At 54.1% G+C, this 25,587-nt stretch overlaps 3 protein-coding genes across 11 annotated transcripts; 1 reads left to right on the top strand and 2 right to left on the bottom strand.

Annotated features, from left to right (window-relative positions):
* The first annotated feature begins 6,156 nt into the window (after positions 1–6,156).
* Positions 6,157–18,037, top strand: LOC108941826 (C-Jun-amino-terminal kinase-interacting protein 3-like). Of its 6 annotated transcripts, none has more exons than XM_029253879.1 (31): positions 6,157–7,112; positions 7,871–7,991; positions 8,270–8,340; positions 8,433–8,518; positions 9,243–9,366; positions 10,206–10,443; positions 10,546–10,636; positions 10,723–10,841; positions 11,139–11,150; positions 11,395–11,412; positions 11,786–11,843; positions 11,926–12,078; positions 12,190–12,247; positions 12,556–12,686; positions 12,778–12,834; positions 12,969–13,121; positions 13,215–13,341; positions 13,556–13,648; positions 13,728–13,886; positions 14,029–14,194; positions 14,290–14,478; positions 14,562–14,748; positions 14,902–15,015; positions 15,097–15,177; positions 15,256–15,323; positions 15,459–15,607; positions 15,964–16,135; positions 16,262–16,375; positions 16,645–16,683; positions 16,851–17,228; positions 17,338–18,037. In XM_029253879.1, exons 1-31 carry the CDS (start codon positions 6,798–6,800, stop codon positions 17,451–17,453), a joined length of 3,957 nt encoding a protein of 1,318 aa, XP_029109712.1. In that variant the 5' UTR covers positions 6,157–6,797; the 3' UTR covers positions 17,454–18,037. The 6 variants fall into 6 exon arrangements, with proteins under 6 accessions (XP_029109712.1, XP_029109710.1, XP_029109714.1 ...); XM_029253877.1 differs by having other exon boundaries at positions 6,158–7,112; positions 12,538–12,686; XM_029253881.1 differs by lacking the exon at positions 11,395–11,412 and having other exon boundaries at positions 6,158–7,112.
* Positions 18,038–18,396: 359 nt separating this feature from the next.
* nme3 (NME/NM23 nucleoside diphosphate kinase 3) lies at positions 18,397–21,674 on the bottom strand. 3 transcript variants are annotated; one of them, XM_018764717.2, is made up of 5 exons: positions 21,588–21,674; positions 19,864–19,994; positions 19,579–19,680; positions 19,318–19,430; positions 18,397–19,232 (listed from the first exon to the last, which is right to left on the bottom strand). In XM_018764717.2, the coding sequence occupies exons 1-5, from the start codon at positions 21,661–21,663 to the stop codon at positions 19,115–19,117; spliced, it is 540 nt and encodes a 179-aa protein (XP_018620233.1). In that variant the 5' UTR covers positions 21,664–21,674; the 3' UTR covers positions 18,397–19,114. The 3 variants fall into 3 exon arrangements, with proteins under 3 accessions (XP_018620233.1, XP_018620232.2, XP_018620231.1); XM_018764716.2 differs by lacking the exon at positions 21,588–21,674 and adding an exon at positions 21,419–21,553; XM_018764715.2 differs by lacking the exon at positions 21,588–21,674 and adding an exon at positions 20,691–21,408.
* mrps34 (mitochondrial ribosomal protein S34) lies at positions 21,672–25,059 on the bottom strand. Of its 2 annotated transcripts, none has more exons than XM_018764713.2 (4): positions 24,966–25,059; positions 23,008–23,334; positions 22,870–22,912; positions 21,672–22,073 (listed from the first exon to the last, which is right to left on the bottom strand). In XM_018764713.2, exons 2-4 carry the CDS (start codon positions 23,323–23,325, stop codon positions 21,781–21,783), a joined length of 654 nt encoding a protein of 217 aa, XP_018620229.1. In that variant the 5' UTR covers positions 23,326–23,334; positions 24,966–25,059; the 3' UTR covers positions 21,672–21,780. The 2 variants fall into 2 exon arrangements, with proteins under 2 accessions (XP_018620229.1, XP_018620230.1); XM_018764714.2 differs by having other exon boundaries at positions 23,008–23,329; positions 24,966–25,017.
* Positions 25,060–25,587: the final 528 nt, after the last annotated feature.

Genomic DNA, 25,587 nt, shown 5'->3' with positions numbered 1-25,587 from the left:
TCTCTAAAAGGGCCCAGTCCGAGCTGTCGGAGCAGCCAGCGTGTCCTGTTGGAGTGCCTGAGTGTCATAAGGCAGAGGACACTGGTCCTGGATGTCCCACAGAGTGCTCTTTGGCTGCCGCCCTGTGAGCCCCACTGGGTTGTGAGGTCGCACCCAGGGCCGAGGGCCCTTCCCTTTGGGGCTCCGACTGAGCTCCCTTCCCCTGACTTGGCTACATGTGCGAGGGGTTGAGGAGAACTGGCTGTGTGGTGCAGTTGGCTAGCTGTAGGAATAGTTGTGCCGGAGGTTGTGGGTTCGGTCCTGTGGAAGCATCATCTTTTGGGTGATGTAGGAGGCGTTTTACAGTTCCTTAACTATATCTGAAATATCCAAGGAAAGCTATGTGTAGCAGCTCTGTGGAGCAGTGGGCTGAGAGGTTGGGCTGCTAACCCCATGGTTGGGGGTTCAAATCCTACCACCTGATGTGGTGAGGTGTGTGTGATGGAGAGGCTGAGAGTTGGCAGGTGGTGGGTGTGAGAGACAGTGAGTGAGTGAGTGAGTGTGTGTGTGTGTGTGTGTGTGATGGAGGGATAAGGTGGGAAGGTAAGGGAGGGATTCTTATAATTTAAAAAAAAAAAATATATATATATACACCTCTAAGGAGGCATGCTTACTCCCTGAGAGGGTTACACACCCTTCTCCTCTAGGGGCATAGTTCTCCTTCTTCCCTTCTCACCCATACTCTTTGAGTCTTACTCCCTTCCACTGCTTGCAAGGGGGTGCTCCCTCAGGGGAGATGGTTACTGTCCTCCAGCCTCTTTATGAGTCTCCCAGGCCTCCACTTCACCATCTTTTCACACCTTCATTATCCCCTTCTGCAGGGGTTTTTCCACCACATTTGAACTTCTTGCACATACAGGTTGTCACCCCACCAACTCCAGGAGGGTCTGATGCTGTAATCAGACCACCATCGTAACCATCGTCACCACCGTAGCATTCTCTGGCACATCTGTTTGTTACCGCCCCAGACTGGATTTGAACCCGTAACCTGCAATTGAGCATCTCGTTGGCTTACAGACTGTGCCATACCACCGTTCCTGCTGCACCTTCTCAAAGAGTTCAGATGAGCTCAAAGAAAAGGAAGTCTGGTTTTAAACACAGTTGTTTTCTGCTGAGGGGGATTGAACCTTAAAAGAGAATACTTACTAACCACTGTTTTACCTTGTTGAGCCACCCAGCAATTTCTTTACAAGACTTTTCTGATGTGGTTAAGGAAGAGTGATCCTCCAATGGGTTTTTAGTTAAGGAAAAGGTTGCTTTTTCATGGAGAAAGTGAACTTGAACTGTGGGGTTTAAAATAACAAATACTAACCTGCTGAGCTACCCAACAAACTCTTTACTAATCTCTTCTGATGTGCTTAAGGTACAGTGATACCCAATGGGTTTTTTTTTGTAGAAAAGGTAGTTTTTTTTTTTTTTTTACGTAGGAACTGAACTTGAACGGTGGGGTTTAAAACATCAAACGCTAACTTGTTGAGCTACCCACTAAACTCTCTACTAATTACTTCTGATGTGGTTAAGGTACAGTGATACCCCAAAGGATTTTTTTTTTGTAGAAAAGGTTGGTCTTTTATGTAGGGACTGAACTTGAACTGTGGGGTTTAAAAGAACAAACACTATCCTGTTGAGCTACCCAACAAATTCTGTCCTAACCTCTTCTGATGTGGGTAAGGTACAGTGATACCCCAATGGGTTTTTTTGTAGAAAAGGTTGGTTTTTTTAATGTAGGAACTGAACTTGAAATGTGGGGTTTAAAAAAAACAGGGATTAACCTGTTGAGCTACCCAGCAAGTTCTGTATGAAACTCTTCTGATGTGCTTAAGGTACAGTGATACCCAATGGGCTTTTTTTTGTAGAAAAGGCTGGTCTTTTATATAGGGACTGAACTTGAACTGTGGGGTTTAAAAGAACAAACACTAGCCTGCTGAGCTACCCAGCAAATTCAATATTAACCTCTTCTGATGTGGTTAAGGTACAGTGATACCCCAATGGGTTTTTTTTTTTTTTTTTTTTTTTTGTAGAAAAAGTTGGTTTTTCTTATGTAGGAACTGAACTTGAACTGGGGGGTTTAAAAAAAACAGGGATTAACCTGTTGAGCTACCCAGCAAGTTCTGTATGAATCTCTTCTGATGTGCTTAAGGTACAGTGATACCCAATGGGCTTTTTTTTGTAGAAAAGGCTGGTCTTTTATATAGGGACTGAACTTGAACTGTGGGGTTTAAAAGAACAAACACTAACCTGCTGAGCTACCCAGCAAATTCTATATTAACCTCTTCTGATGTGGTTAAGGTAGTGATACCCCAATGGGTTTTTTTTGTAGAAAAGGTAGTTTTTTTTTTTTTTTACGTAGGAACTGAACTTGAACTGTGGGGTTTAAAAGAACAAACCCTATCCTGTTGAGCTACCCAACAAATTCTGTCCTAACCTCTTCTGATGTGGGTAAGGTACAGTGATACCCCAATGGGTTTTTTTGTAGAAAAGGTTGGTTTTTTTAATGTAGGAACTGAACTTGAAATGTGGGGTTTAAAAAAAACAGGGATTAACCTGTTGAGCTACCCAGCAAGTTCTGTATGAAACTCTTCTGATGTGCTTAAGGTACAGTGATACCCAATGGGCTTTTTTTTGTAGAAAAGGCTGGTCTTTTATATAGGGACTGAACTTGAACTGTGGGGTTTAAAAGAACAAACACTAACCTGCTGAGCTACCCAGCAAATTCTATATTAACCTCTTCTGATGTGGTTAAGGTAATGATACCCCAATGGGTTTTTTTTGTAGAAAAGGTAGTTTTTTTTTTTTTTTTTACGTAGGAACTGAACTTGAAATGTGGGGTTTAAAAAAAAACAGGGATTAACCTGTTGAGCTACCCAGCAAGTTCTGTATGAATCTCTTCTGATGTGGTTAAGGTACAGTGATACCCCAATGGGTTTTTTTTGTAGAAAAGGTTGGTTTTTTTAATGTAGGAACTGAACTTGAACTGTGGGGTTTAAAAAAAAGCCAACACTAACCTGTTGAGCCACCTAGCAAATCCTGTATGCACCCTTTCTGATGTGGGTAAGGTACAGTGATACCCCAATGGGTTTTTTTTTTTTTTGTAGAATAGGTTGGTTTTTTTATGTAGGAACTGAACTTGAACTGTGAGGTTTAAAAGAACAAAAGCTATTCTGCTGAGCTACCCAACAAACTCTCTGCTAACTACTTCTGATGTGGTTAAGGAAGAGTGATCCTCCAATGGGTTTTTATTTAAGGAAAAGGTTGCTTTTTCATGGAGAAAGTAAACTTGAAGTGTGGGGTTTAAGATATCAAAGGCTAACCTGTTGAGCTACCCAACAAACTCTCTGCTAACTACTTCTGATGTAGTTAAGGTACAGTGATATCCCAAAGGGTTTTTTTTTTTTTTTTTTTTGTAGAAAAGGTTGGTCTTTTAGGTAGAGGCTGAACTTGAACTGTGGGGTTTAGAAAAACAAACACTATCCTCCTGAGCTACCCAACAAATTCTATCTTAATCCCTTCTGATGTGATTAAGGTACAATGATACTCCAATGGTTTTTTTTTTTTTTTTTTTTTTTTTGTAGAAAAGGTTGGTTTTTTTTATGTAGGAACTGAACTTGAACTGTGGGGTTTAAAGAAACAAATACTATTCTGCTGAGCTACCCAACAAACTCTATACTTGCTTTTTCTGATGTGGTTAAGGTACAGTGATACTCCAATGGGTTTTTATTTAAAAAAAGGCTGGTTTTTCATGTAGGAACTGAACTTGAAGGTTTGCAAGAACACCTACTGAGCCACCAAACAAATTCTGTACTAAACATTTCTGATATGATTAAGGTACAGTGATACTCTAGTGGGTCTTTTTTTTTAATTATTTGAAGGCTGTTTTTTCATGTAGGAACTGAACTTTTAAAGAAACAAACACTAACCTGCACAACTCATTACACCATGTAACAGATTTGGGGATGTAGTTAAGAGTGGTCTTCGCGTTGGGCTGCAGCCATGGAGATAGAACTTGAACATTCAAAGCCGAAAGGAACAGGTGTAACCGTTCTGTTACCAGCTGCACTACATATAGCACAGCATCAACCGCCACCCCAGTATATAGTGAGCACGAATAGAGCCGAGGGCAGCGGGTTCAGCCAGTGCCCAATGTGTGGCGCCTCTGGGGTGCCCTGTCACGGACTGATGTCCTGTCCTGGGTGTGTCCTCTCCCCCTTCAGCCTTGCGCCGTGTTGCACGACCCTGCTCAGGATGAGCGGTTGTTGACGATGGACAGATGATTTCATAGAGGAACTTGAACCAGCACCATTGCGGTGTGACACAAAACAGCTCAGTTCTTTGCTCCAGCTCCAACCACACCCTTCCCAGCGTAGTTACGGTGAGGCTCCTTTGGGAAGCTGTCATGAGGAAATGTTACATTTCAAAAAATGTTCCAGGTACATTGATCCTTCTGAAAGGGTGAAGCTACACTCTGTGTGTTTACACAGACACCCTTCACGTGACCACACACTACTCTTCCATCACTTTTCCCCAGTGTTGTCCAATAACCATCATTCTCACGTAATGTTTCTCCAGACACAAAGAATAAGGAAAACACACTCTCGGAGTAACAGAAATCCATGTTACTTCTCTCCCCACGTCATGTTTTGCTCCACTTTCAGCGAGCAGAGGTTGTTCCAGCAGCTGGCAGCAAAGGTGTTTCGAAGATGGTTTCGCTTGGACCAGCAAGATGTGAAAGCGCAGGGCTCCACGGAAGGCCTTCGTTGTTCTTGGAGGAAAACCATGGGTTCGATCATGTGCTGGAGCATCACCTTGGGTGGACAGACGCGAAAGTGGGGTGGGGGGGGGTTCACGGAGCTCCTCGATGCTGAGCTGGTGAAACAAAACGCATCGGGACTGTCAGCAGTGTCTTGTTATTCTTGTTAGAAAACCTTGTGATGATGACAACATCCGCATCATCATCATCATCATCATCATCAGAGGTCTTTCAGCTCGTCCCGAACATGGATGTGTCTTCACCTTGTTACTGTGCTGATGGGCCAAACACATCACTGTTGACAGAGCTCAACTCCTTTAGAGCCAAACGAGGGCTAAGGTGACACTGGACTGGGATGTTCATGCAAACGTCATCGCTGATGTTCTTCCAAAGGCACTGATCACCACCAGACATTTGTGTTCTCTCAGCACAGTTACATTATAACAAGAACCTCGTACGTATGTCTTAAGTTCATGAAAGGTGCAAATTTTCGTGCGCCATAATTTCATGATCATCCCCGGAAAAACCTTTACGCAGCGACTTCTGTAATGTACGTACATGTTTACAAATATTTAAAAAGAAACATTTTCTAGGAAGGTGATCAGGAGAATCGTGGATATTTGGATAAAGGCTCATGCAGCTACTCGTGTGATGAACATTGGTTGAGATGGTGGAAAGAAAGAAACTCCTTAAGAATCACACGTCTGTATCTAAGTGTCCCTTCCTGCTACTGTAACGAACACGTGGTATTTTCTATGAGATGTTCGTCGCTTTGGAGAAAAGTGTCTGATAAATGAACACGTGATGTAAATGTATCTGTTGAAAGGAAAAAGCCAGAAGGTTTGCTGAGATATACGTAGCTTAAAAACTAGTAGTAAGCAGTTTAAAGTTTTAAAACTTTGAAATATAATGTAACACACACACACACACACACACAAAGAGACACAGTCTGAAACCCGCACCCCAAGCAGGGTCGTGGGGAACCGGAGCCTAACCCGGCAACACAGCGTACAGGGCTGGGGGGGGTTGGTGGACACACCCAGGACGGGACGCCAGTCCACTGCAGGACACCCCAAGCAGGACTCGAACCCCGGACCCACCAGAGCACGTGAGCTGACCAAACCCGCTGTGCCCCCCCTATATATATATATGTAAAATTGCATAATATAATATTATAATAGAGTACAGTATAATATGGTATAACATAATAATATAATATCAATATAGTATGGTATAGTATAGTGTAAAATAGTGTAATATACTAGTACAGTATAGTGTGGCATAATAGTAGTTTTATCGCTGGGATGTTTTTCAATTAATTCCTCACGTCACGGTGACGGACTCAGACTGAGTCTCAATTTTACTCGTCGTTTCCCCCAAAACAGTTACAGTTACAGTTTTTCAATGTTACGCCGGTGAGACGCGTGACGCCTCGCGCTGCGACACATTCCTCGCACCTGTGTGTGGGGACGCGCGCGCGCACGCGCACACACATTGTTCGCGGGGCGGCGTCTCGAGCGCGCTCTCGCCAGACCGCGTGACGTCAGCGCACTGGATCGGCTGCCCCCCCCACCCCCCATCGCCCCGCCCGAGCGCGGCGCGGAGCGAAGCGAAGCTGGAGGAGCGCGGGGAGCGCGCAAGCACCGAGAGCGCGCAGTTTACCTGCTTTTACTCCCCGTTTCCCGCTGCGCGTTTAGGAGGAGCGCGACCGTGACGAAGACGACGAAGATGATGGAGCCGCAGTGACGCCGCGGCACGAGCGCGGGCTGGTCCTCGTGCTGCTCAGGAAGATGCTGATGCCGACGCTGGTGCTGATGCTGGCGGACCCTCTAAGGCAGCCTCTCTAAGTCTCTTTCTTCCCTCGTAGCAACGGTGAGGAGCACGAGAGCAGCAGCAGAGCAGGGAGGAGGAGCGAGGGGTTGCTGAGGAACGACCGCGCGCCGCCGCCACCGCCCGAGGAGGAGGAGACGGTTCACCTTCCGCTGCGCGCTCCTCCTGCCTCGACGCCCTCATGGCTACGGCCACGGAGCTCCCCGCGGACGAGGCCGCGTACCGGGACGACTTCGGCTCGGCGGCCGTCGCGTCGGAGCGCGTGTCCGGCCTGGCCGCCGGCGTGTACCGCGAGTTCGAGCGCCTCATCGACTCGTACGACGAGGAGGTGGTGAAGGAGCTCCTGCCCCTGGTGGTGAACGTGCTGGAGAACCTGGACGCCGCCCTTGTCGAGAACCGGGAGCACGAGGTGGAGCTCGAGCTGCTCAAGGAGGACAACGAGCAGCTGCTGACGCAGTACGAGCGCGAGAAGGCCCTGCGCCGGCAAGCCGAGGAGGTCGCGCCGTCTCGCCTCCGCACACGCCGGCACTCACCGTGGGGGTGGGGGTGGGGGTGGGGGAAACGCTCGTGTCACACCCGGCACGGGAGGGCGCACGGAGCGCCGTTACCTTGGCCCGTCACCGCTCGGTGACTCGGACGGCGCGGCACGCAGCAGGTCCCTCCTCGGTGCATCGCGTCACCGGCTGGATGCGTGTGCGTGTGCGTGTGCATGTGCGAGAGAGAGAAAGAGAGAGAGTAATGCCTGGACAGTAGGTGTTGATGGTGGGAGCTTTGGGTGACAAATCAGGCTGTTATTTATATGAGGTCAATAAATGAGACCGGAGGGGGGTAATACCACCGATCAATACCAGCGATCAGGAGAGAACGTAGACGACGTCATTACTGTTGTTATCCAGACAAAGTGCTCCTTCCCCCACATCCTTGTACTCCCATATAGTGCAGCACCCGGTTCTTCAGCTGAGGGTCGGCCATCCTCGCATGCATGTTCGCGCGCGCACCCACACGCACGTTTGCACGCAAGCACACGTTCACACACATGCACGCAGCGAGGAAGTTCCCGGGGGCGGCCAACAGGAGGCTCTCCCGCCTGCGCGAACTGCGCAGCCGCCGCTCTCGACTCGTTTCTCTCGCGCCGGTGCAGCGTTTGCTCGTTCCGCGACTGGCCGACCGACATCGCGTGGAACCGCGCGCTGTCCGGCGTACACGCGCTCCCTCCACGCTGGCCGGGTGACGGCATCTCCTGCTTTCCTGCAGAAGTTCATCGAGTTCGAGGATGCCTTGGAGACAGAGAAGAAGGAGCTGCAGACTCAGGTGGACAGTCTGGAGCTTCTGGGGAAGCAGCTAGACCTGAAGACCAAGAACTACGCGGACCAGAGTAGGGCGCCAACCGCCTGCACTCACACACACCCGAGACACAGAGGCACACTTTGCACAGATCACAACCATGATGATCCTCAACACAAGGTGGCCAACGCTGGCCGGTGCAGCAGAGAAGCTCACGTCTGAGGCACGTAGTTCATCTAAAGCGCTGAGGAAGGTGCAGTTCAGCAGACAGGAAGATGCTGTCATTTAGGTCACGGTAGAAAGCTCCGAGAGCAGCGTGGTCCGACGCGGACGTGCCGGAGCTGGCTCATCGCGTCTCCTTTGTCCCAGTCTCGCGCCTGGAGGAGCGGGAGTCCGACTTGAAGAAGGAGTACGGCGGTCTGCGCCAGCGGCACGCGGAGGTGAGGCCACCCGACCTCGGGCCACGGTGTCCGGTGAAGAACGCGGGTGCTGATCTGTACGCCCGCTTGGTCGCGCTACCCGTTTCTCGCAGATGATCCAGACGTACGTGGAACACGTCGAGAGGTCCAAGACGCAGCAGGCCGGGAGCAGCAGCCAAGCGGACGGCTCGGCCCGCGTGTGAGTAGAGACCTTCTCGGGGGCCGTTTGTCCGGTTTACTCCCTCTGTGTAGACCGTCTTCTGACACGACACACGCCGTGGGCTGTGCAGCGCCGCAAGTTCAGCTGCAAGGTTTGTCGTCATCAGCACAGGTACCGTGGACAAAGTGCTATGAAATTCCTGCCCGAGTTGTTCTCCACAGACCAGAGAGAACACAATAGACAGCGGTAGACTAAAAAGCAATCAAGAACGGCAATAACAATAGCTACAATACATAAACGGGACAATGCAAGTCCTGTGCACGAGCACGTCGTCATAATGACATCATGCAACGTAATATGAAACAATGTAACAATGTGAAACAAGAAAGCAATGCGAAATAATGTATGTACCCGTAAGAGTGGAGGTGCTACTGCTGTTCCCCACAAGGCCTGTGCCCATCATGGTGTGTGCGTGCGTTCGCCCTGCCCCCCGAGCACTACTTTGGCGTCCTGTTCTCTGTTGTTGCCTCTGTATTTTGTCAACAGTCACTGCACACGCACGGGCAAAGTTAACCCCACATCCACGTTTCGGCCCCAGTCCTCGTCCCTCAGCGCTCAGGGTTCCGAGAGCGCAACCTGGTCCTGGCAGAGCGCTCGTCCTGCGCGACGGCGTTTGTCAGGGCTGTGCGGTGCGGACCTTCTCCACGTGGCCCAGCTCGCCGACACGCTCTCCTCCCTCCTGTCCATCTCTTCCCGTTCACAGCAGGACAGAGCGCCCGCTGTCACCGAACACGTCGGCCACTGCTGACGGGATGGTCCGTGGGGCTCCGCAGATCACCCGGAGGACACCTGGCTCCGACACGCGGCACGACGGCCACCCCTACAAGGTTTGCTGGAGCAGTCCTTTCCCGGGGGCCGAACAGCACCTCGCCGGCGCGTCGCTCTCAGAGCACACTTTAGCACAGATGTGCGATCGGCGCACAGCCAGCAGCACGGACGGAGCTCAGCGCGCGGCCCTGTGACGTGCGTTGGGAACTTACCTACGATTATGTACTCATTTGGACAGCCGCTCATTTCACTGAACCAATTCAGGGTTAGTACGAGCGCAGGTGGAATCCGAACCCGTAACCGGTGGGCCCGCGGGCAGGCAGGAGCACTGAGTGCCGTGCGAGCAGCAGCCCCGGTACGGCGCACGGCCGCCACGCACGGGTCCCCAAAGAGCCCTTAGCGACACCTCCGTGCGGGAGCGTAGAGACGCGAGAGCCCGGGTCGCGGGTCCTAAGCCCAGCAGGATGCGCCGCGGCGCCCGGTGTCGACGAGCACAGCAGGGCTGCCGCAGAAACCACTTCTCGCCACGTTCACCGCATCCCAAGTGTCAGTCCGTACTGCTTGCTGAGCACAGAAACAACTAAACTGCCGTTTGTGTAAATGTTTTGTTTTGCGTTTGTGTAACAACACTGTTCGTTTGTTGCGCGTAGACAGTTCACTGTTATGGTACTGGGACAATCTGCGTTTCACCTCGTTCATTTACCGTGGATCTCCAGTGCGTCTCTGACCTCACTGACGCAGTGCTCCCACCGAAGGTTCTCCGTATTAATCGCTCAGGAAACACAGAGCTGTTCCAAACACGCTCCTGAAGGTTGACGGTCGCCACCTTTACCAGGCGGACAGGTGGACCGCAGCACTCACGTTTCGTGCTTCGCCCCGTGGTTCTGCTCCCACGCAGGAGGACGGCTCCGAATCGGACCGGTCATCGGCAGCAACCGTGCCCGGCAGCGGTGGCTCCAAAACCAACAGAATCACGTCGCTGGCGCCCTCAGCCACAGTCATGCCGCTCCCCGATAGCTTCCAGCACGCGGTGCAGGTGGGCGCAAAGCGCCGGGGCAGGTGCGGGAAGGCTGCCAACCGCCTCAGCAGGAACATGGAGGTCCAGGTGTCCCAGGAGACCCACGACGTCAGCATCGGTTAGCAGAGCCTGTCCCGTCGGCCGAGTTCCACCCGGTTCCGTGCCGGTGTTTCCGTCCCCCTGGGACTCGCAGCGAATGACCATCAGGTTCTACACACAGGTATGGGCAGCAGCGACGAGTGCGCCGAGATCCGGGGGACGACCGGCTCCACTCTCGGACGGGACATGTGTGCGGACCCTCGGACAAACAGGTACAGGTGCACAGAGAGCGTTGCGTACGGACTCCTGTCAACCCAGCAATGTCTCTCTGGGGGTCACAGCCTCTTGTCACTTGCAGCCCCTCCCGAGGAATTGTGAACGAGGCCTTCGGCATCAACACCGACTCTCTGTATCACGAGATCACGGACACCGAGTGCGACATCATCGGGGACGTGGACGCCGGGGCAGAGCTGCTCGGTACGTAGTGCTCAGGTTCTGCTTCTGCTCCGGCTGGATGCACCGCACCGGTGACACGTGCAGTTGCTGTGCAGGTCTCGGTCCTGCATGAAGGCCAGAAGCAGCCCGCACCCAGCTGCTTCCGCTTTCTGGCCCGCACGGCCCCCTGGGAGCCCATGCGTGCACCATCGCAGCCCCCCGACCCAAACTCGAGCCGTTGTGCTTTCTTCACTGCACGCACTTCTGCCTCCTTCTGACAGATCCTCTCTGTGCTTCCTCTCTCCCCCCCGTACGTACCTGTGCTGGACACGCCCCTAGGGGAGTTCTCAGGTGTGTATCTGCCCACCCGATTGGTTGCTCTTTCCGCTCTCCCGTAGGTGCGCGTGCACACACACCACACAAACACACACACACACACACGGACTCCCGGACCTCTGCCTTTCTTCTCTTATCTCCTGTATGGAAGGATGCTTACTACTTCTCTTTCTTCTGTCTGTCTGTCTGTACCCCGCCCCACCCCACCCCACCCCGCTACTCACGCTGTGTGCCACCCCCTACGGGACTGCACGCTCAGTGCGCGATCATTTCTTTGGTAAGGCACCGCAGCCTCCTTCACCCTCTCACCGTCCGCCTCTCCGATCTTTAGCCACACACCATGCCCTGCACCCTGCGCTCCCCCATCGCTTCTCCATCCCTCATCCTGCCTGTACCGGGGTACCAGGGCCTGCTGCGGCAGCACCCAATTTGCTGTCTTCACGTTGATGTTTCTGGCTCACCTTTCCTTGCTCCACCACCTCACTGTCGCACCTCTGCCTCACTGGCATAGCCTGGTCTCCTCCGGACACGGGAGGAGGCGTGAGGGACGCAGGCGCTCCCCGAGGGCCGACGGGAAGGGTCCTCACGGCTCAGCAAGCAGAGAGACAGCTGCTGGCTCTCATCTCATGCCTGCTGCCCCTCTCTTGCAGGCATGGGGAAGGAAGTGGAGAACCTCTTGACCGAGAACAAGCAGCTCCTGGAGACCAAGTAAGCGAAGGTGGCTAAAGCCCATGTTTGAGGTCTTCCTTTTCCAAGCTGTGCTGGATCGTGCACTTCACCCATCGTGCAGGAATGCCCTGAACATCGTGAAGAATGACCTCATAGCCAGGGTGGACGAGCTGTCCGGGGAGCACGAGGTGCTGAGGGAGGAAATGGAGACTGTAAAGCAGTCCAAGAACAAGGCGGATACCAGGGTTAAAGAGCTGGAAGAGGAGCTCAAGAGGTGGGTTGGGTTGGGTCTTAGGCACTGGCTCTCATTGACCCACAAGCTCTTCATTTCTGTAGGTGAATGGGAGCTTCTCAACATCCCCACTGTTCCTCTTCTTCCTTGCAGGCTAAAAGCAGAGGCACTTGGAGCGGCTCAAGACACCAAAGAAGACGGCGGCGAGGATGTAAGAGTGGCAGACAGTGGCATTCTCCGACATGGCACTTGCGTTACAATGACGTTTACGTGCGTTCATTTAGCAGGCACTCCTCTCCGAAGTGACGTACACCTCAAAGAACTGGAGAAAAAGTACACCACACCAGCAGGAAAGATTTGAATGCAGACACGCGATTCTTGAGCGCAGCCTTCGTGTTCCCTTTGCCTTTTGCGCCGTTCGAGACTTTGCAGCTCCGTTAGTGTCTGCCAGCGGTTGGCCAGTACTTGACCTCTCACCCGTGACCCCATGCCCCCTGGCAGTACTCTTCACCCTTCCAGGATGACGTGCCCCTGACCCAGCGTCGGCGCTTCACCCGCGTGGAGATGGCACGTGTCCTCATGGAGCGCAACCAGTACAAGGAGCGCCTCATGGAGCTGCAGGAGGCCGTGCGGTGGACGGAGATGATCCGGTGAGAAGAAAGGCCTTGTTGGCTCGATTACAACACGACCCTCTGTCCTCGGCACGCTAACGCTACCCGCGCGCGGGCCGTCTTTCTGCAGGGCCTCCAGGGAAAGCCCACCGATCCCCGAGAAGTCGTCGTCCACCCTGTGGCAGTTGTAAGTGGCCACCCTCTTCCGCACTTTCTCGTTCCAAGCACCTGTGTTGTATTTCACACGTACTCATGCTGGAGTTGGAGCGCCGCTCCACGGTCTTCTGTGAACTCAAGCCTGCGTGTTGCCGATACTCTCAGCTTTGCCCGGCTCTTCAGCACGTCCTCCAGCCCCCCGCCGGTCAAGCAGCCCTACACCGGCGTCAACATCCACTACAAGTCACCATCTCCCGCCTGCTTCTCCCAGCACCATGGCCTCGATGCCGGTTGCACGGCGGAGTTCTTTCCCGAGGAGTAAGCGTTCGCAGCGCCGTCGCCTGCACTTCGAGCTGCAACAGTGCTTCCCTCCGACCCTGTAGCCGCTCGTGTGTTGCGTGTGCCTCGTAGGGAGCGCGCGCTGTCCACACACCGGGAGCAGCGACGGGAGCAATACCGCCAGGTGCGGGAGCACATGCTGCGCGAAGACGGCGTGAGACAGGCGTGTGGCTGGAGCGTACCGTCCCGCTTCAAACAGGTAGCCCTCTGACAGGCTACAGCTAGGCTTCCGCAGAGCAGAACAAAGCCGACCTAATGAAACCAAGTAAGGCATGAGCTGTAACGCAACCAGAGCTGCTTTATGGTTCCTGGTTCGAGTACTGCGGCAGCAGTCTGACCCTATGGTTGAGAGCTGTCTGAGAGGAGGCACCGTGCTCCACTGGACGTACACCCAGTTCCACCTCGTCCCACAGATCACCTCCAACGAAAAGGAGGACAATCCCATGAAGAACGTGCCTGTGCCTGTATACTGTCGCCCCCTAGTCGAGAAGGATCCCAACCGGAAGGTAAGAGGGTCTCTGACGCTTGGAGTGACTGCGAGGAACCCAGAGGTAGGTTGTGGCTGCTCACCTGTCATGTCCTCAGCTCTGGTGTGCAGCTGGGGTGGACCTCGCTGGCTGGAAGGCAGCAACAAAAGGAGTCGTAGCCAACGGATCCTCGAGGACATCGCCGAGCAGCTCAGACCCCCTGATGGCAAAGCAGGACGGAGTGGAATGCAAGAGGGATCGCAGTTCCCCCGAGAAGGTGCCGGAAGCTCGCGCTTGGCATATCCTTGGGCTGCTCGGCTCCTCTGAAGGAGAGCGCGCTGTAAACACCTCGTGGTGTGTGTATGTGCTGCAGGCAGACTGAGTGTGAACCCTAACTGCCTTATTTGGACCTCCTGCAGCCTAAGGAGCTCGGCGAGACAGATGCAACGAGCAGTCGAGTGTGGATCCTCACCAGCACTCACTTGGCCAGCAAGGTGGTGATTATCGATGCCAACCAGCCAGGTTCACTCATCGACCAGTTCAACGTCTGCAACGCCCACGTGCTCTGCATCACCAGTGTTCCAGGTGAGCGAGCATGGACCTCCGCACCTCCAAACCCCGCCCCCCCCCCGTGCCTATTTGCCCTTGACCCTTGCCATGGCCCCTCTCTCGGTGTCCAGCGGCCAGTGAGAGCGACTATCCTGCAGGGGAGATCTTCCTGGTGCCAGGGACTGGTGACTTGGCAGACACCGGGGGCGTGGAGGCCATGCTGGCTGGCATTACGCTGGTGGGTTGTGCCACAAACTGCAGCGTGATTCACAGCAGTTGCTCCTCGCGCACAGACACCCCAGCGGCAGAAAGGAACCCAGGTACCAATCACAGCCATGCGCAACGGAGGCGTACAAACACGAATGCCAGAATATTCATGTATGCATGTCTGTGTGCGTTCCAGGCCCCACTGCTCTGCTGCTCGGCCCTAAGGTGAACCCGTCCCAATCCGCTGAAGAGGCCGCCGAGGCCACCGAAGTGCCTGAAGCCGTTGCCGGCCAAACCGCTGAGGTCCCGGCTCCACCGGGCCCATTCACAGAGCACGTGTTCGCAGACATTGGGGCTCCGGCCGCAGAGCTCCACACGAGCAGGTCAGGAGGTGACCCCTGTGGGCGGTCCTCCAAACGCCAAGCCAGCCGCTTGCATTTATTCGCATGAAAACCAGTCCAATCCACTCATCTGCATGGCAACAGCAGCTCTTCCTGCTGTAAAGTGACCATACCCACCCTGTGTCCGGGACCCAGGCCCACCATTCAGCCAAACGAGGAGGCACGCCCCACAGGCCACGCCCACACCCAGGAAGTGAAGTTGTGTACAAGCGCAGCCCCCACCATGTGGCTCGGAGCACAGAACGGATGGTGCGTATCCTTACCTCGCCGGCACACTTCTCCATTCGTACAAGAACCAGAGGTGCACTGAGAAACCCTCGCTCTCCCCAGGCTCTACGTGCACTCGGCCGTCTCCAACTGGAAGAACTGTTTGCACTCCATCAAGCTGAAGGACTCGGTCCTCAGTCTTGTGTAAGTGTGTGTCACAGCAGTCCAGTGTGATGCTGAGCACTTGTACCTCGACTTTCACTCTGTGACCTCGCGTTTCAGGCATGTGAAGGGCCGGGTGCTTGTAGCGCTGGCGGATGGGACCTTAGCCGTCTTCCACAGAGCTGAAGGTAGGAGTCTGGCATGGGCGCAGCTGATGAGGTCAAGGTGCTTGGAGCACCCAGGCACAAGGCAGACCGTGTTGGACTCGACAGAGGTCTTGTACAGAGGCAGAACAACGAGAAACACTATGTGTTTCTGTCTAGGTAGCCAGTGGGACTTGACCAACTACCACCTGATGGACTTGGGCCGGCCTCACCACTCCATCCGCTGCATGGCCGTGGTGCATGACAGGGTCTGGTGCGGCTACAAGAACAAGGTGCACGTCATCCAGCCAAAGACCATGCAGATTGAGGTGGGTGTCCCTAGGCAGCATTACTACTCAGATTGTGAGCTTGGCTTGAGTTCTCAGGGACTATCAGGAATGTAGTTGGGATGGGTAAGGTTCTCCAAGACCATGAAGAGCATGGTTGGGGTGGGTAGAGTTCTCACAAACCATGAAGATTGTGCCAGGTTCCCAAAGGAAGCTTACAGAACATGCAGATGAGGTCCTTTTAGGAAGTTCTGAGACCAAGCAGGTTAAGATGGGCGTCCCTAGATTGCATGACTATGCAGATCAAGGTCGGTGCTTCTTCCAAACTCCCAGCACTGTGTCACATGTGTCTGTTTTCAGTGCTGTGTATGTGCTAAAACAAAGCCGTCCCATTTCAGAAGTCCTTCGACGCTCACCCACGCAGGGAGAGCCAGGTCCGACAGCTGGCGTGGGTAGGCGATGGGGTCTGGGTGTCCATCCGGCTGGACTCCACACTTCGGCTCTACCACGCCCTAACGCACCAGCATCTTCAGGACGTCGACATCGAGCCTTACGTCAGCAAGATGCTCGGTGCGGCCTTATGGTCCTCACAGGAGGCCAGTGTTCTGCAGCTCAGCAGACGCCTGTGTTTGGCGTCAGCGTTTTTGTTCTCGTGGCTCTGTGTGTACTGACCGTGCCACATGGTTCTGATTGCAGGTACCGGCAAGCTGGGCTTTTCCTTTGTGCGAATTACCGCCCTCCTGATTGGAGGAAACCGCCTGTGGGTTGGGACGGGCAACGGTGTGGTCATTTCCATCCCACTGACCGAGAGTGAGTGTTCCTGCCGAGTGGCACACACAGCGACGCTTCTCAGCGTTTGTGATGAAATCAGGATGAGTCCGCGATGGGCTGCTCTCACAACATTCTCCCATGCTTCTGTTGCAACAGACAGGGACCATGAAACAGCCCTCTAACCAGTGTATTCTACTTCTCTTCCTTGCTCTACTGCCTCCTATCCTTCCTGCCCTCCTTTCTTGTTGAAACCCCATCCCTTACACATTTTCTGACCTGGCTCTCGTGCCACCCCCTCCCTCCCACAGCCATTGTCCTACACCAGGGACAGCTCGTAGGCTTGAGGGGTGAGTATGAGCTGACAACTCCCACCCTAATTCCTGCGCTGGTGCTCTGTCGCTGTCTCCTCTCCTACCAGTGTGACCCATTTTATTGGTGTGTTTCTACCGTGGTAAGAACACACTAAATCCTGCTGGTCCTCTCTGATCACCATGAGCCCGTTCTTCTCCGGCAGCGAACAAGGTGTCCCCCATGTCAACCGGAGGCGTGATCCACGTGTATGCCGATGACAGCTCGGAGCGCGCCGGGAGCACCTTCATTCCCTACTGCTCCATGGCGCAGGCACAGCTCTGTTTCCACGGCCACCGCGATGCCGTCAAGTTCTTCGTCTCTGTGCCAGGTGAGTCCCGTGCTGCTCTACACACCCCCGCCTTAACAGCCTCTCACCCCAGCGACGTCTCGCACCGTTCAGGTAACGTGTTGGCCACACTTAACGGCAGCGTGCTGGACAGCCCCTCCGAGAACCCTGGCTCAACCCCGGAGGCGCAAGCCCAGAACGTGCAGAACGTGCTGGTGCTGAGCGGAGGAGAGGGTTACATCGACTTCCGCATCGGTGAGAGAGCCAGGAGAGCCAGTTTGCAGCACAGTGTGTGCACTAGAGCGAGCAAGCAAACCGTGCGGTCTAAGTGCCCTGCCATGCCATCCATGTGTTTTTCCTGCAGGGGACGGAGAAGATGAGGAAGCGGAAGAGACCGCTTCTGGGGCTCAGCAGCACAAGCTGGCGAAGGCGGAGAGGAGCCACATTATAGTGTGGCAGGTGTCCTACAGCCCTGAGTGATTTACATTGTCACTGTACCTGAACTAAGAGTCTTCCTCCTGTCCCGTGCACCTACTGAGACCCAGCATTAGCACCAGTGCCCCGTGACACCTCTACCCCTGCCCCAATCACTGTGTGGGGGTGGCAAACTCAGCCCATGGTGGACCTCAGCCTGTAACACCATCCAATTGTTTCCAGCAACCACTGCCCAGCAGCAAGGGTCTGGAGCCTATCCTGGAAGCAGAGGCAATGAGGCAAGGTAGACCCTGGGCAGGATGCCAGTGATGCGTGTATACAAGCGCAGACACACCCACGCACACATACACACACGGTGCCCATAAATCACATTTCCTTTAATTAAAGAGTAGAGGCCGCCAGAGGCCAACGCCCCTCGCTATGTCTGTCTGTGAGCTGTAATCTGACTGGCTGCTGTCCCTCGTATGAACGTCTGTATGTGGTGAGAAGGACCAGGAGGACAGGCTCAGTCCTCAACAGCTGCCAAATCAACAGCCAAGAGCCACACGATGACCTGCATCCTTGGATCCGACACCCCAGCTATGTGCTTGAATGCGATGTGTGTGTATTAAAGGTGTTGATGGAAAGAGGGCTGTGAGCCGTGGCATGTTTCCTCTCTCTCAGCACAACACGAGCTATAAAATCTTCATCCTGGAAAACAGAGTTCAGATGTGGTAAAGGTGATTTTAACGTTATTATAGCTCATCAGCATTTAGCTGAGCCATGTGTCCAAGGTAACACGCGACACATTACAGCAAAGCGCAACACACATGCACAGCGTGAACATGTGAACTCCACAAAGGCTGAGCCACATTCGAACCCAGATCTACACACAGCCCAGGAACCGTGAAACATCAGCATTGCCCACTGAGCTGCCCCACATATTGCAGTGCTGTCATGAAAGACAAAGAAGTAAAATCACAGCGCGAGACACTGAGAAGATGCTCTTTATTCATGAGGAGCCTCAGTAACACAGAATGCGTTTCCTGAATAAACTTGACTGTGAGACTCAAGTACATTCTACTGATAGCAGATGTGCTAGCGAGGCCAAGGGTTCTACACTAAGCAACTTACTAGCATCAGTCCACAGAGCTGGGAGTCTCTCCCTGAGGAACTCGGGGTACCAAGTGCCCAGACGCAACCTGCTCACCGGAACGGTCATTTCTCCGTGTCTTTGAGCACAAAACAGGCACCGATGAGCAGCGTGAGGGACAGGAAGCCACAAAGAGGCACTGCTGCCTTAGCTGTGTATTGAAACGCTGACGTGTCACACCTCACCTGACATCAGAGCAGACCGAGGACCTCCTTGACCGTACTACAGAACACGGTAAATGTAAACTGTTGAGTGCTGTTCCACCATCCAACCACTTTAAGCATTAAGAGAGCAGCGTAACCTTGTCACCACACCATGATCGCAGCACACTGGGAAGATGATTAAAAATTAAATATCGAAATGTTTTCAACACAGGAGAGACGTCTCGTTCTGGCAAGTAATATGGGACAAACACTGGACTGAAAGCGGTTTTTCCCCCTCTGGGGGGAACGAAGGACACGGCCCTTCTCACTAGCACCGGGAATCAACTAGTCAGCTGCGTGTGTGTGTGCATGTGGCCGCGAGTGAGCGCACAGCTGCCTGCCTGCCTGCCTGCCTGCCTGCCTGCTCCGCCTTAGTCATAGATCCAGCGCTGGCTGTTGTCCTCCCAGCACACGAGCTCGTGCTGCCGAAACCACAGGGAGATCTCCTTCCGGGCGCTCTGCACAGAGTCGCTGCCATGCACCACGTTCCTGCGGGGACACAGTCGGACACATCATTGACGCGCGCGCGCACACACGTGCGCGCACAACATCTGGGGGAAAGGTTAAGCCATACCTGGCCACCTCCACACAGAAGTCCCCTCGGATGGTCCCTGGCAGAGAGTCAGCAGGGTTCGTCTCTCCCAGCATGCGGCGCGCCGTCTTCACCACGTCCAAACCCTGCCACACCTGTTGAAACGCGCACACACACGATGCCAAGCCAGCAGCACATAGCAGTTTCTCACTGCCACTATAATGATTCTCCAAAAGACATATTTCTAGATGCACCAGTCCGAGCTGGATGCTCTCACGGAGCATGCGCACACGCATCCCTCACCATGGCAACAACAGGTCCAGAACTCATATATCGGATGAGTCTGCCAAAGAAGGGTTTGTCCCGCAGCTCCCAGTAATGCTCCTTCAGCAGCGTGTCCGACGGCTGCGACACACAAAACACTTCCGTTCAGCTTAGTTCACCGCAGCAGCTTCCCTCAACGCCGGGACGCGGGACTCGGACCCGGGTCTTTCCGGCGGAAGACCTCAGCGCTACCCCCCCCCCCCACTACCCTGCCTCCCCTGAACGGAAACGGTCCGAAAGCCCCCCCATCACCGATGACGTCACCTGAAGCAGCTTCATTCCCGCCAAGCGGAAACCTTTGCGCTCAAAGCGGCGGATGATCTCGCCCACCAGGCGCCTGTGGACGCCGTCGGGCTTCACCGCGACGAACGTTTGCTCGTTGAGCCCGACCCAAGCTGCGAGGGAGAGAGAAAAGCGGTCGTCACCTCAGTCAGGCAACGCGTGCTGCCGCGAGCTCTCCAAAACGCACGCACGGCGACAGAGCTGTTTACGGGTGCGCGCCCACCACCGTTCACCTGCACAGCACGCACTCTGGGGGCAGCCACTGACACTTGGACCCCCAGCGGTTGTTTTTTTTTTTTCCCCTCCTCCCTTTTCACTTGGGAGTTTTTGTTCCTTTCTTCTGTGGCCAGTACACACACTTCCAGCTTTAATACTTGCACAGATACAGTATTACACTAGACTAGTGTTGCAGTTTCTCATGCCTTTCTTTCTTTCTTTGTCTTATGCCTGCGTGTGTGTTCAAGCGCTCCGTCCGTGTCCCTGTGGGAAGAGCTCTGTACACACAGTACACACAACTAAATTTTCCCATTGATTCAGGGTGAAAAAGTCGTCCGGCTGGGCAGCAGCGTCAGCACTGCATCTTCTAACAGACGCACACGCGCGCACAGAGCGACGAAGGAAGACCAGCAGACGCGCACGGATTATGGTAATACTATTACTAGCATTAGTTAGTACTAGCAGCATTACGGGCGTTTCTTCACACACGACGAGTGAGCGGATCTGCTCGAGCGACTCGAGTCGATTACAGGAGCCAGGGCACCACGGGGCGCAGCGCTTCGTTCGGCCCGACGTTCCGCCCCTTTACTAACCGAACTCGAGGAGTTTCGCGCGTTTCGCCGCGCGGTCGCCCAATTCCTGCTGATCGGCCGCAAAGCGCGTCGTTTCCATTTTAAGCGCCGCACACGCCCGGCCAATGGAACACGGGTGTAAGAGCGCGAGCGTCCACGGGCCAATCGCAAGAGACTTGCGGGCTCAACCAATCACAAACAGTCTTCCAAGGACAGGCTCCACAGCCAATCGGAGAAGAGCTTACGGGTGTCTAGACAACGCTTTCTTTACAGAAATACAGGCGCCTCCACGCCTAGCACGGTATTTTCACCTTTTTTTCAACGGCATCATTTTGTCGGATGTGTGGCGCAATTTATATTGTACCTTCACCTGTCAGCAGGTTGTTAGACGGGCTAAGAGAGCTAGCGCATCCGTGTGCGCATAAAAAGGCGATCGATTTCGATTCTGCCTCAAAACCAGCGTAGGCCGGGAGCGCCGACGGTCTAAAGGTGCCCTACTCCCGAAGTTCCATCTTCCAGGATATTATTTGGGCGGAGGGGAACAAAAGAACACAGTAACTGCGGAGTGGCCACACGGGCTCAGCCAGGCACAGCAGAGCAGCCCGTACGGAAGGAGCCGGCGGCGGCGGTGAATCAATGTTAGCCGCACTAGCCTAGCTAGCGTGGTCACGGTGGCCGCTTTCAAACTACCGTTCAAAGTGAACTGCCCAGAACAATATTCGCAAATACGGAACTTAGAACACACTTACCCGCGTGAAAAATATGGGCAAATATGGTTAGCACGAGGCAAATCATTACCGCTTCCCGGAGCCCGCGGTAAAAGCGCGGGTAGAGCGTCGGCACGTGCCAAGAACGGTGTGGCCGCGCGCACGTAACCCCGCCCTCGGAGAACGAGAGGCGCGCGACACTGGAGCTCACCCGTGTCCGCAGTGCAGCAGACTTCATGAGCTCCAATGCAGGTGCGGGAATAAAGGAAATGCACACAATCCAACATTGTTTGGGAACACCAACAGTATATTGCACACAGGGGACACTGGCACTGGGAAAAGTGACACACAAGGGCAGCGCCGCTGGGACCGGGGTCCCGTGCGGGCGGAGCGACATAAATGGTTCACGCTGCAGCGCCGCGCTGCTCCCGCTCCTTTTCCTGCTCCGGGTGAAAGTCCTTTCCGAGGGGCCCTCCTCTCTGCAGGTCGAGGAGAGGCTCCTGGCGCGGCACCCGGCCCTCTCTGCGCGCCTCCGCCAGGATCATGGCCCGAAGCAGGGGCGGATACGTCACGAAGCGCGCGGCCGGCTCTGGCACGGCGACAAAGCCCTTCAGCTCCTCCTCCTCGTGTTTGGGCACGAGGCGCCAGTCGTGGTACATGACCTTGTCCACTTCCTTCACTTCGCAGTCCTCCTTCCCTGGAGGAAAAGATAGATACGCATTGAGCTGATGCTTTTCTCCAAAGTGACTTACAGCGTTAAGCTTCCTACAATTATTTACCCATTTACACAGCAATTTAGGGTAAGCACCTTGCTCGAGCACTAAAGCTGGAGGAGGGAATCGAACCCGAGGCCTTTGGGGCCAAAGGCAGCAGCTCTAACCCACACACTGTCACCTCCATTAGCTATCTCTTCTGGAGCAGAACACAGGTGTGGTGCCACTGTATGGACCGCACCGATGAGCTCCGATGACCTCGGCCGTACAGTGATGAACAGTACGACAGGGTCTTGTACGAACTGCACCACCTGCCCGAGCATGAGCAGAAGGTCTGCAATGCACTGTGCGGAACGTGTGCGCTGTAAGGAGTTGTCTCGCGGTCGTGGTGTCTCCGAGCCCTCCGCGCCGTCCGTTTGCCCTGTTCCGCACTGCTCTGCATGGGACAGTTATTAATTCCCACGCTCTTCCAGTGTCCTCTGCTGCTGTCTCCGCCCTCTTGTACATGTGCTGTTACTGCTGCCACCTTCTGCAGTTTCCTTAGTGGTCAATAAAGTTTCTCTTTGTTCGAATAGTACTGGCGACATGCCGTTACCGTAACAAAAGAAAGCAAAACAGCTAAAGGAGTTGCATTTAAAGCATGCTTGGAGCATACTGCTGTATTAGTGCAAATTCCCCACAGGGTAATTTGAAGAGCAGATTCTTTGCTATAAAGCACCTTCTTTGCACCAGATCCAGTTAAATCCATATAACGAAGAATAACGTCAAGACTCACGTTACCTCTGAAGGTCAGGATCCCCCACGCCTTCCCATGGTCCATATTCTGAAGTACAAAGGGGAAAGAAGCAGTGTGTCTCTCTCGCTCTGCACACACACCCCCAAGGCTCTGCGCGCAGTTGCCCACCCAGATACACTCACCTCAGCGCTGTAGTCCACCTTCACCTTGGTGATCCTCCAGTAGCATGGCTCTTCGTGCTCCTGCAGCCAGGACTTGCGGGTGAAGAGGCGGCCGACTCCAAACAACCTCAGGCCACAGAGCAGGGAGAAGAGACGGCTCTCTCGTCTCACATCCTCCCAGGCCAGCACGGGCAACTTCTTACCGGAGTATGGCCGTGTCATGGTCTCCAGGTCCAGCGCGTACTTCTGAGAGTCCCGGGGACGCTCCTTCAAAGCACGGTACTCCCGGACCTTACGAGCCAGCTCCGCAATGGGCCGAACCACTTTCTTCCTCACCATGGTTCTGTGCTGATGAACGGGAAGACGTGAGAAGACACAGCAGGTGCAAGGAAAAGCATTACTACTGTTAATTAAATTTCTGAAACAACACTGCACAGTACTGGGAAACTTTGCAAGCTTTCACACGTTTCAGTCCCCTTCCTGTATCCGAGGGCTGCAGCTGTGGCAGCCTTTTTGCGTGTACCAGGGGTCAGCCGACCGTGTCTGGGGCTGCAGTCTGGGAGTTGCTCTGGGCGGCTGTGAGCAGCAGACACCGGGGCTGAACACGTTGTTTGGGACTGTGAACGGACACGGCCAGCAGCGCGGTGGGAATCACGTCGGGCTTGGTGCCAACGGCTGCATGCGCTGACAGCTCACGGTACGCACTCATCCTGTGTGCCACAAGGCCTTCCCACGCCATTTCGCTCGCTGGCGTGGAGGCGGAGCGACGCCATTCACACTGCGGTCGCCAGACTTCGGACAGAGCGGCACCGGGGACGTTCGGAGCAGTGGGTCGCTCCCGCGCCGGCGCTGTTCTTCCATTCTGGCTCCGGCGTCCTTGAGAAATTACCTCTGGATCAATGTTCGTACCTTTTTTTCTCTTTCTTTCGATCTATTCATCTGCAATCAGGATGCCACTCACAGCTCTCAGTTTCACAACCGTCACTTGAAAAAAAATCAGTTAATTGAAATTGTGGTGTTTCTCCGGGAGGGGGGGGGCGCAGCAGGTCTGGGGTTCAAGTCCTGCTTGGGGCGCCTTTCAGCATCCCCTCCCCCTCCAGCTTTGTGCCCTCCGTTGTCGGGTTGGGCTCCGGTTCGCCGCGACCCCGCTCGGGACCAGCGGTTTCACGCAGCGTGCGCGCGCGGTGTTCCTCTGTGTAACCGGGTGCCTCGGTCGCGTTCGGCCAGGCTGCCATCTCCTGGCCCCTCCGCTGGCCAGCGTTCCGCTGCGTGTCCGAGGGCCCTGTGGGAATGCGCCCTGCGGGGACCAGCACTGTGAAACGTGACGCTCTCCAGACTGCTCCTTCCTGTCAGCAGAGTCATCTTCTCTCACACCGAGTCACTGACTGCACAGCACAGGCGCCTCAGCAATAGCGACAACCCCACACGCGCACACACACACAAAAATAAACGCACTTCGTACAGTTATTCCACTCGGCTCTGTAAATGGGCCTCATATTATATACTGTATATTATACACATGTCCTACGCGTCGGAAGCAGAACGTGCAACATCATTCATTGATGATCATGATGATCACATCCTGCACACCGACCGACCGACCGAGTCGCGTGTGGGGAGAGAGACGCGACATGATTATACGATTGCTGGGATACGAAAAAACGTTTAAAAAAAAAAAAAAAAAAAAAAAAAAAAGCAGGTTTAAGTAAGAGCGCGGACAGAAAATCACACATCTTCAGAGCCGCTTGTCCCATACGGGGTCACGGGGAACCGGAGCCTAACCCGGCAACACAGGGCGTAAGGCTGGAGGGGGAGGGGACACACCCAGGACGGGACGCCAGTCCGCCACAAGGCACCCCTAGCGGGACTCGAACCCCAGACCCACCCGAGAGCAGGACTGCGGTCCAACCCACTGCGCCACCGCACCCCCTTTGATAAAATAACAAACACTAAATGGTATAAAGAAACATTTCTCGAACCTCTTTCTTTGCCTCGACCTCCACTGGCACGCGACTTCCGGCGATGTGTGGAGGTGTGTTCCCGCAATGTAGTCCGTGTGGGAACTCGCGCTGCTTTCCGGGTTCCTTATGTTGCGGCCGAAAAGGCTCGTAAAGCCCCGATCGCCGAGTAAACTGGCGAAACGACACGAAACGTATAAACTGTATCATTCTGTGTTGACGACCAGATCACAGACACAGAGCAACAACACCCGGACTCTGTTATAATCATTCTCGGGGACTTCAATAAAGCAAACCTCTCCCGTGAACTGCCAAAATACAGACAGCATATTACATGTCCCACCAGAGACAGTAATATACTGGACCACTGCTACACCACAGTAAAGGATGCATATCACTCTGTTCCACGGGCAGCTTTGGGGCTCTCTGATCACTGCCTGGTTCATCTTATACCGACCTACAGGCAGAAACTGAAATCAGCTAAACCTGTAATAAGGACTGTTAAAAGATGGACTGAGGAAGCAGAGCAGGACTTACAAGCCTGCTTCGAGTGCACCGATTGGAATGTTTTTGAGGCTGCTGCTAGCGATCTGGATGAGCTCACAGACTCTGTAACATCATACGTCAGTTTCTGTGAGGATAT

This window comes from Scleropages formosus, chromosome 8, assembly GCF_900964775.1.
Source record: "Scleropages formosus chromosome 8, fSclFor1.1, whole genome shotgun sequence".
Classification (NCBI taxonomy): Eukaryota; Metazoa; Chordata; class Actinopteri; order Osteoglossiformes; family Osteoglossidae; genus Scleropages; species Scleropages formosus.
The sequence above is the reverse complement of the archived record's forward strand: the minus strand, read 5'-3'. Positions and strand labels throughout refer to the sequence as shown.

Coding starts and splice junctions, on each gene's coding strand:
- nme3 (XM_018764715.2), bottom strand. CDS start 20,769: ATGGAAACGACGCGCTTTGCGGCCGATCAGCAGGAATTGGGCGACCGC. Junction 19,995..20,690: donor CGCGAAACTCCTCGAGTTCG/GTTAGTAAAGGG, acceptor TCTCCCTCGCAG/CTTGGGTCGGGCTCAACGAG. Junction 19,431..19,578: donor CTGGACCTGTTGTTGCCATG/GTGAGGGATGCG, acceptor GCGTTTCAACAG/GTGTGGCAGGGTTTGGACGT.
- mrps34 (XM_018764713.2), bottom strand. CDS start 23,325: ATGGTGAGGAAGAAAGTGGTTCGGCCCATTGCGGAGCTGGCTCGTAAG. Junction 22,913..23,007: donor AGGTGGACTACAGCGCTGAG/GTGAGTGTATCT, acceptor TTTGTACTTCAG/AATATGGACCATGGGAAGGC. Junction 22,074..22,869: donor GGGGATCCTGACCTTCAGAG/GTAACGTGAGTC, acceptor CTTTTCCTCCAG/GGAAGGAGGACTGCGAAGTG.
- LOC108941826 (XM_029253877.1), top strand. CDS start 6,798: ATGGCTACGGCCACGGAGCTCCCCGCGGACGAGGCCGCGTACCGGGAC. Junction 8,341..8,432: donor TGCGCCAGCGGCACGCGGAG/GTGAGGCCACCC, acceptor CGTTTCTCGCAG/ATGATCCAGACGTACGTGGA. Junction 12,835..12,968: donor TCGTCCACCCTGTGGCAGTT/GTAAGTGGCCAC, acceptor CGATACTCTCAG/CTTTGCCCGGCTCTTCAGCA.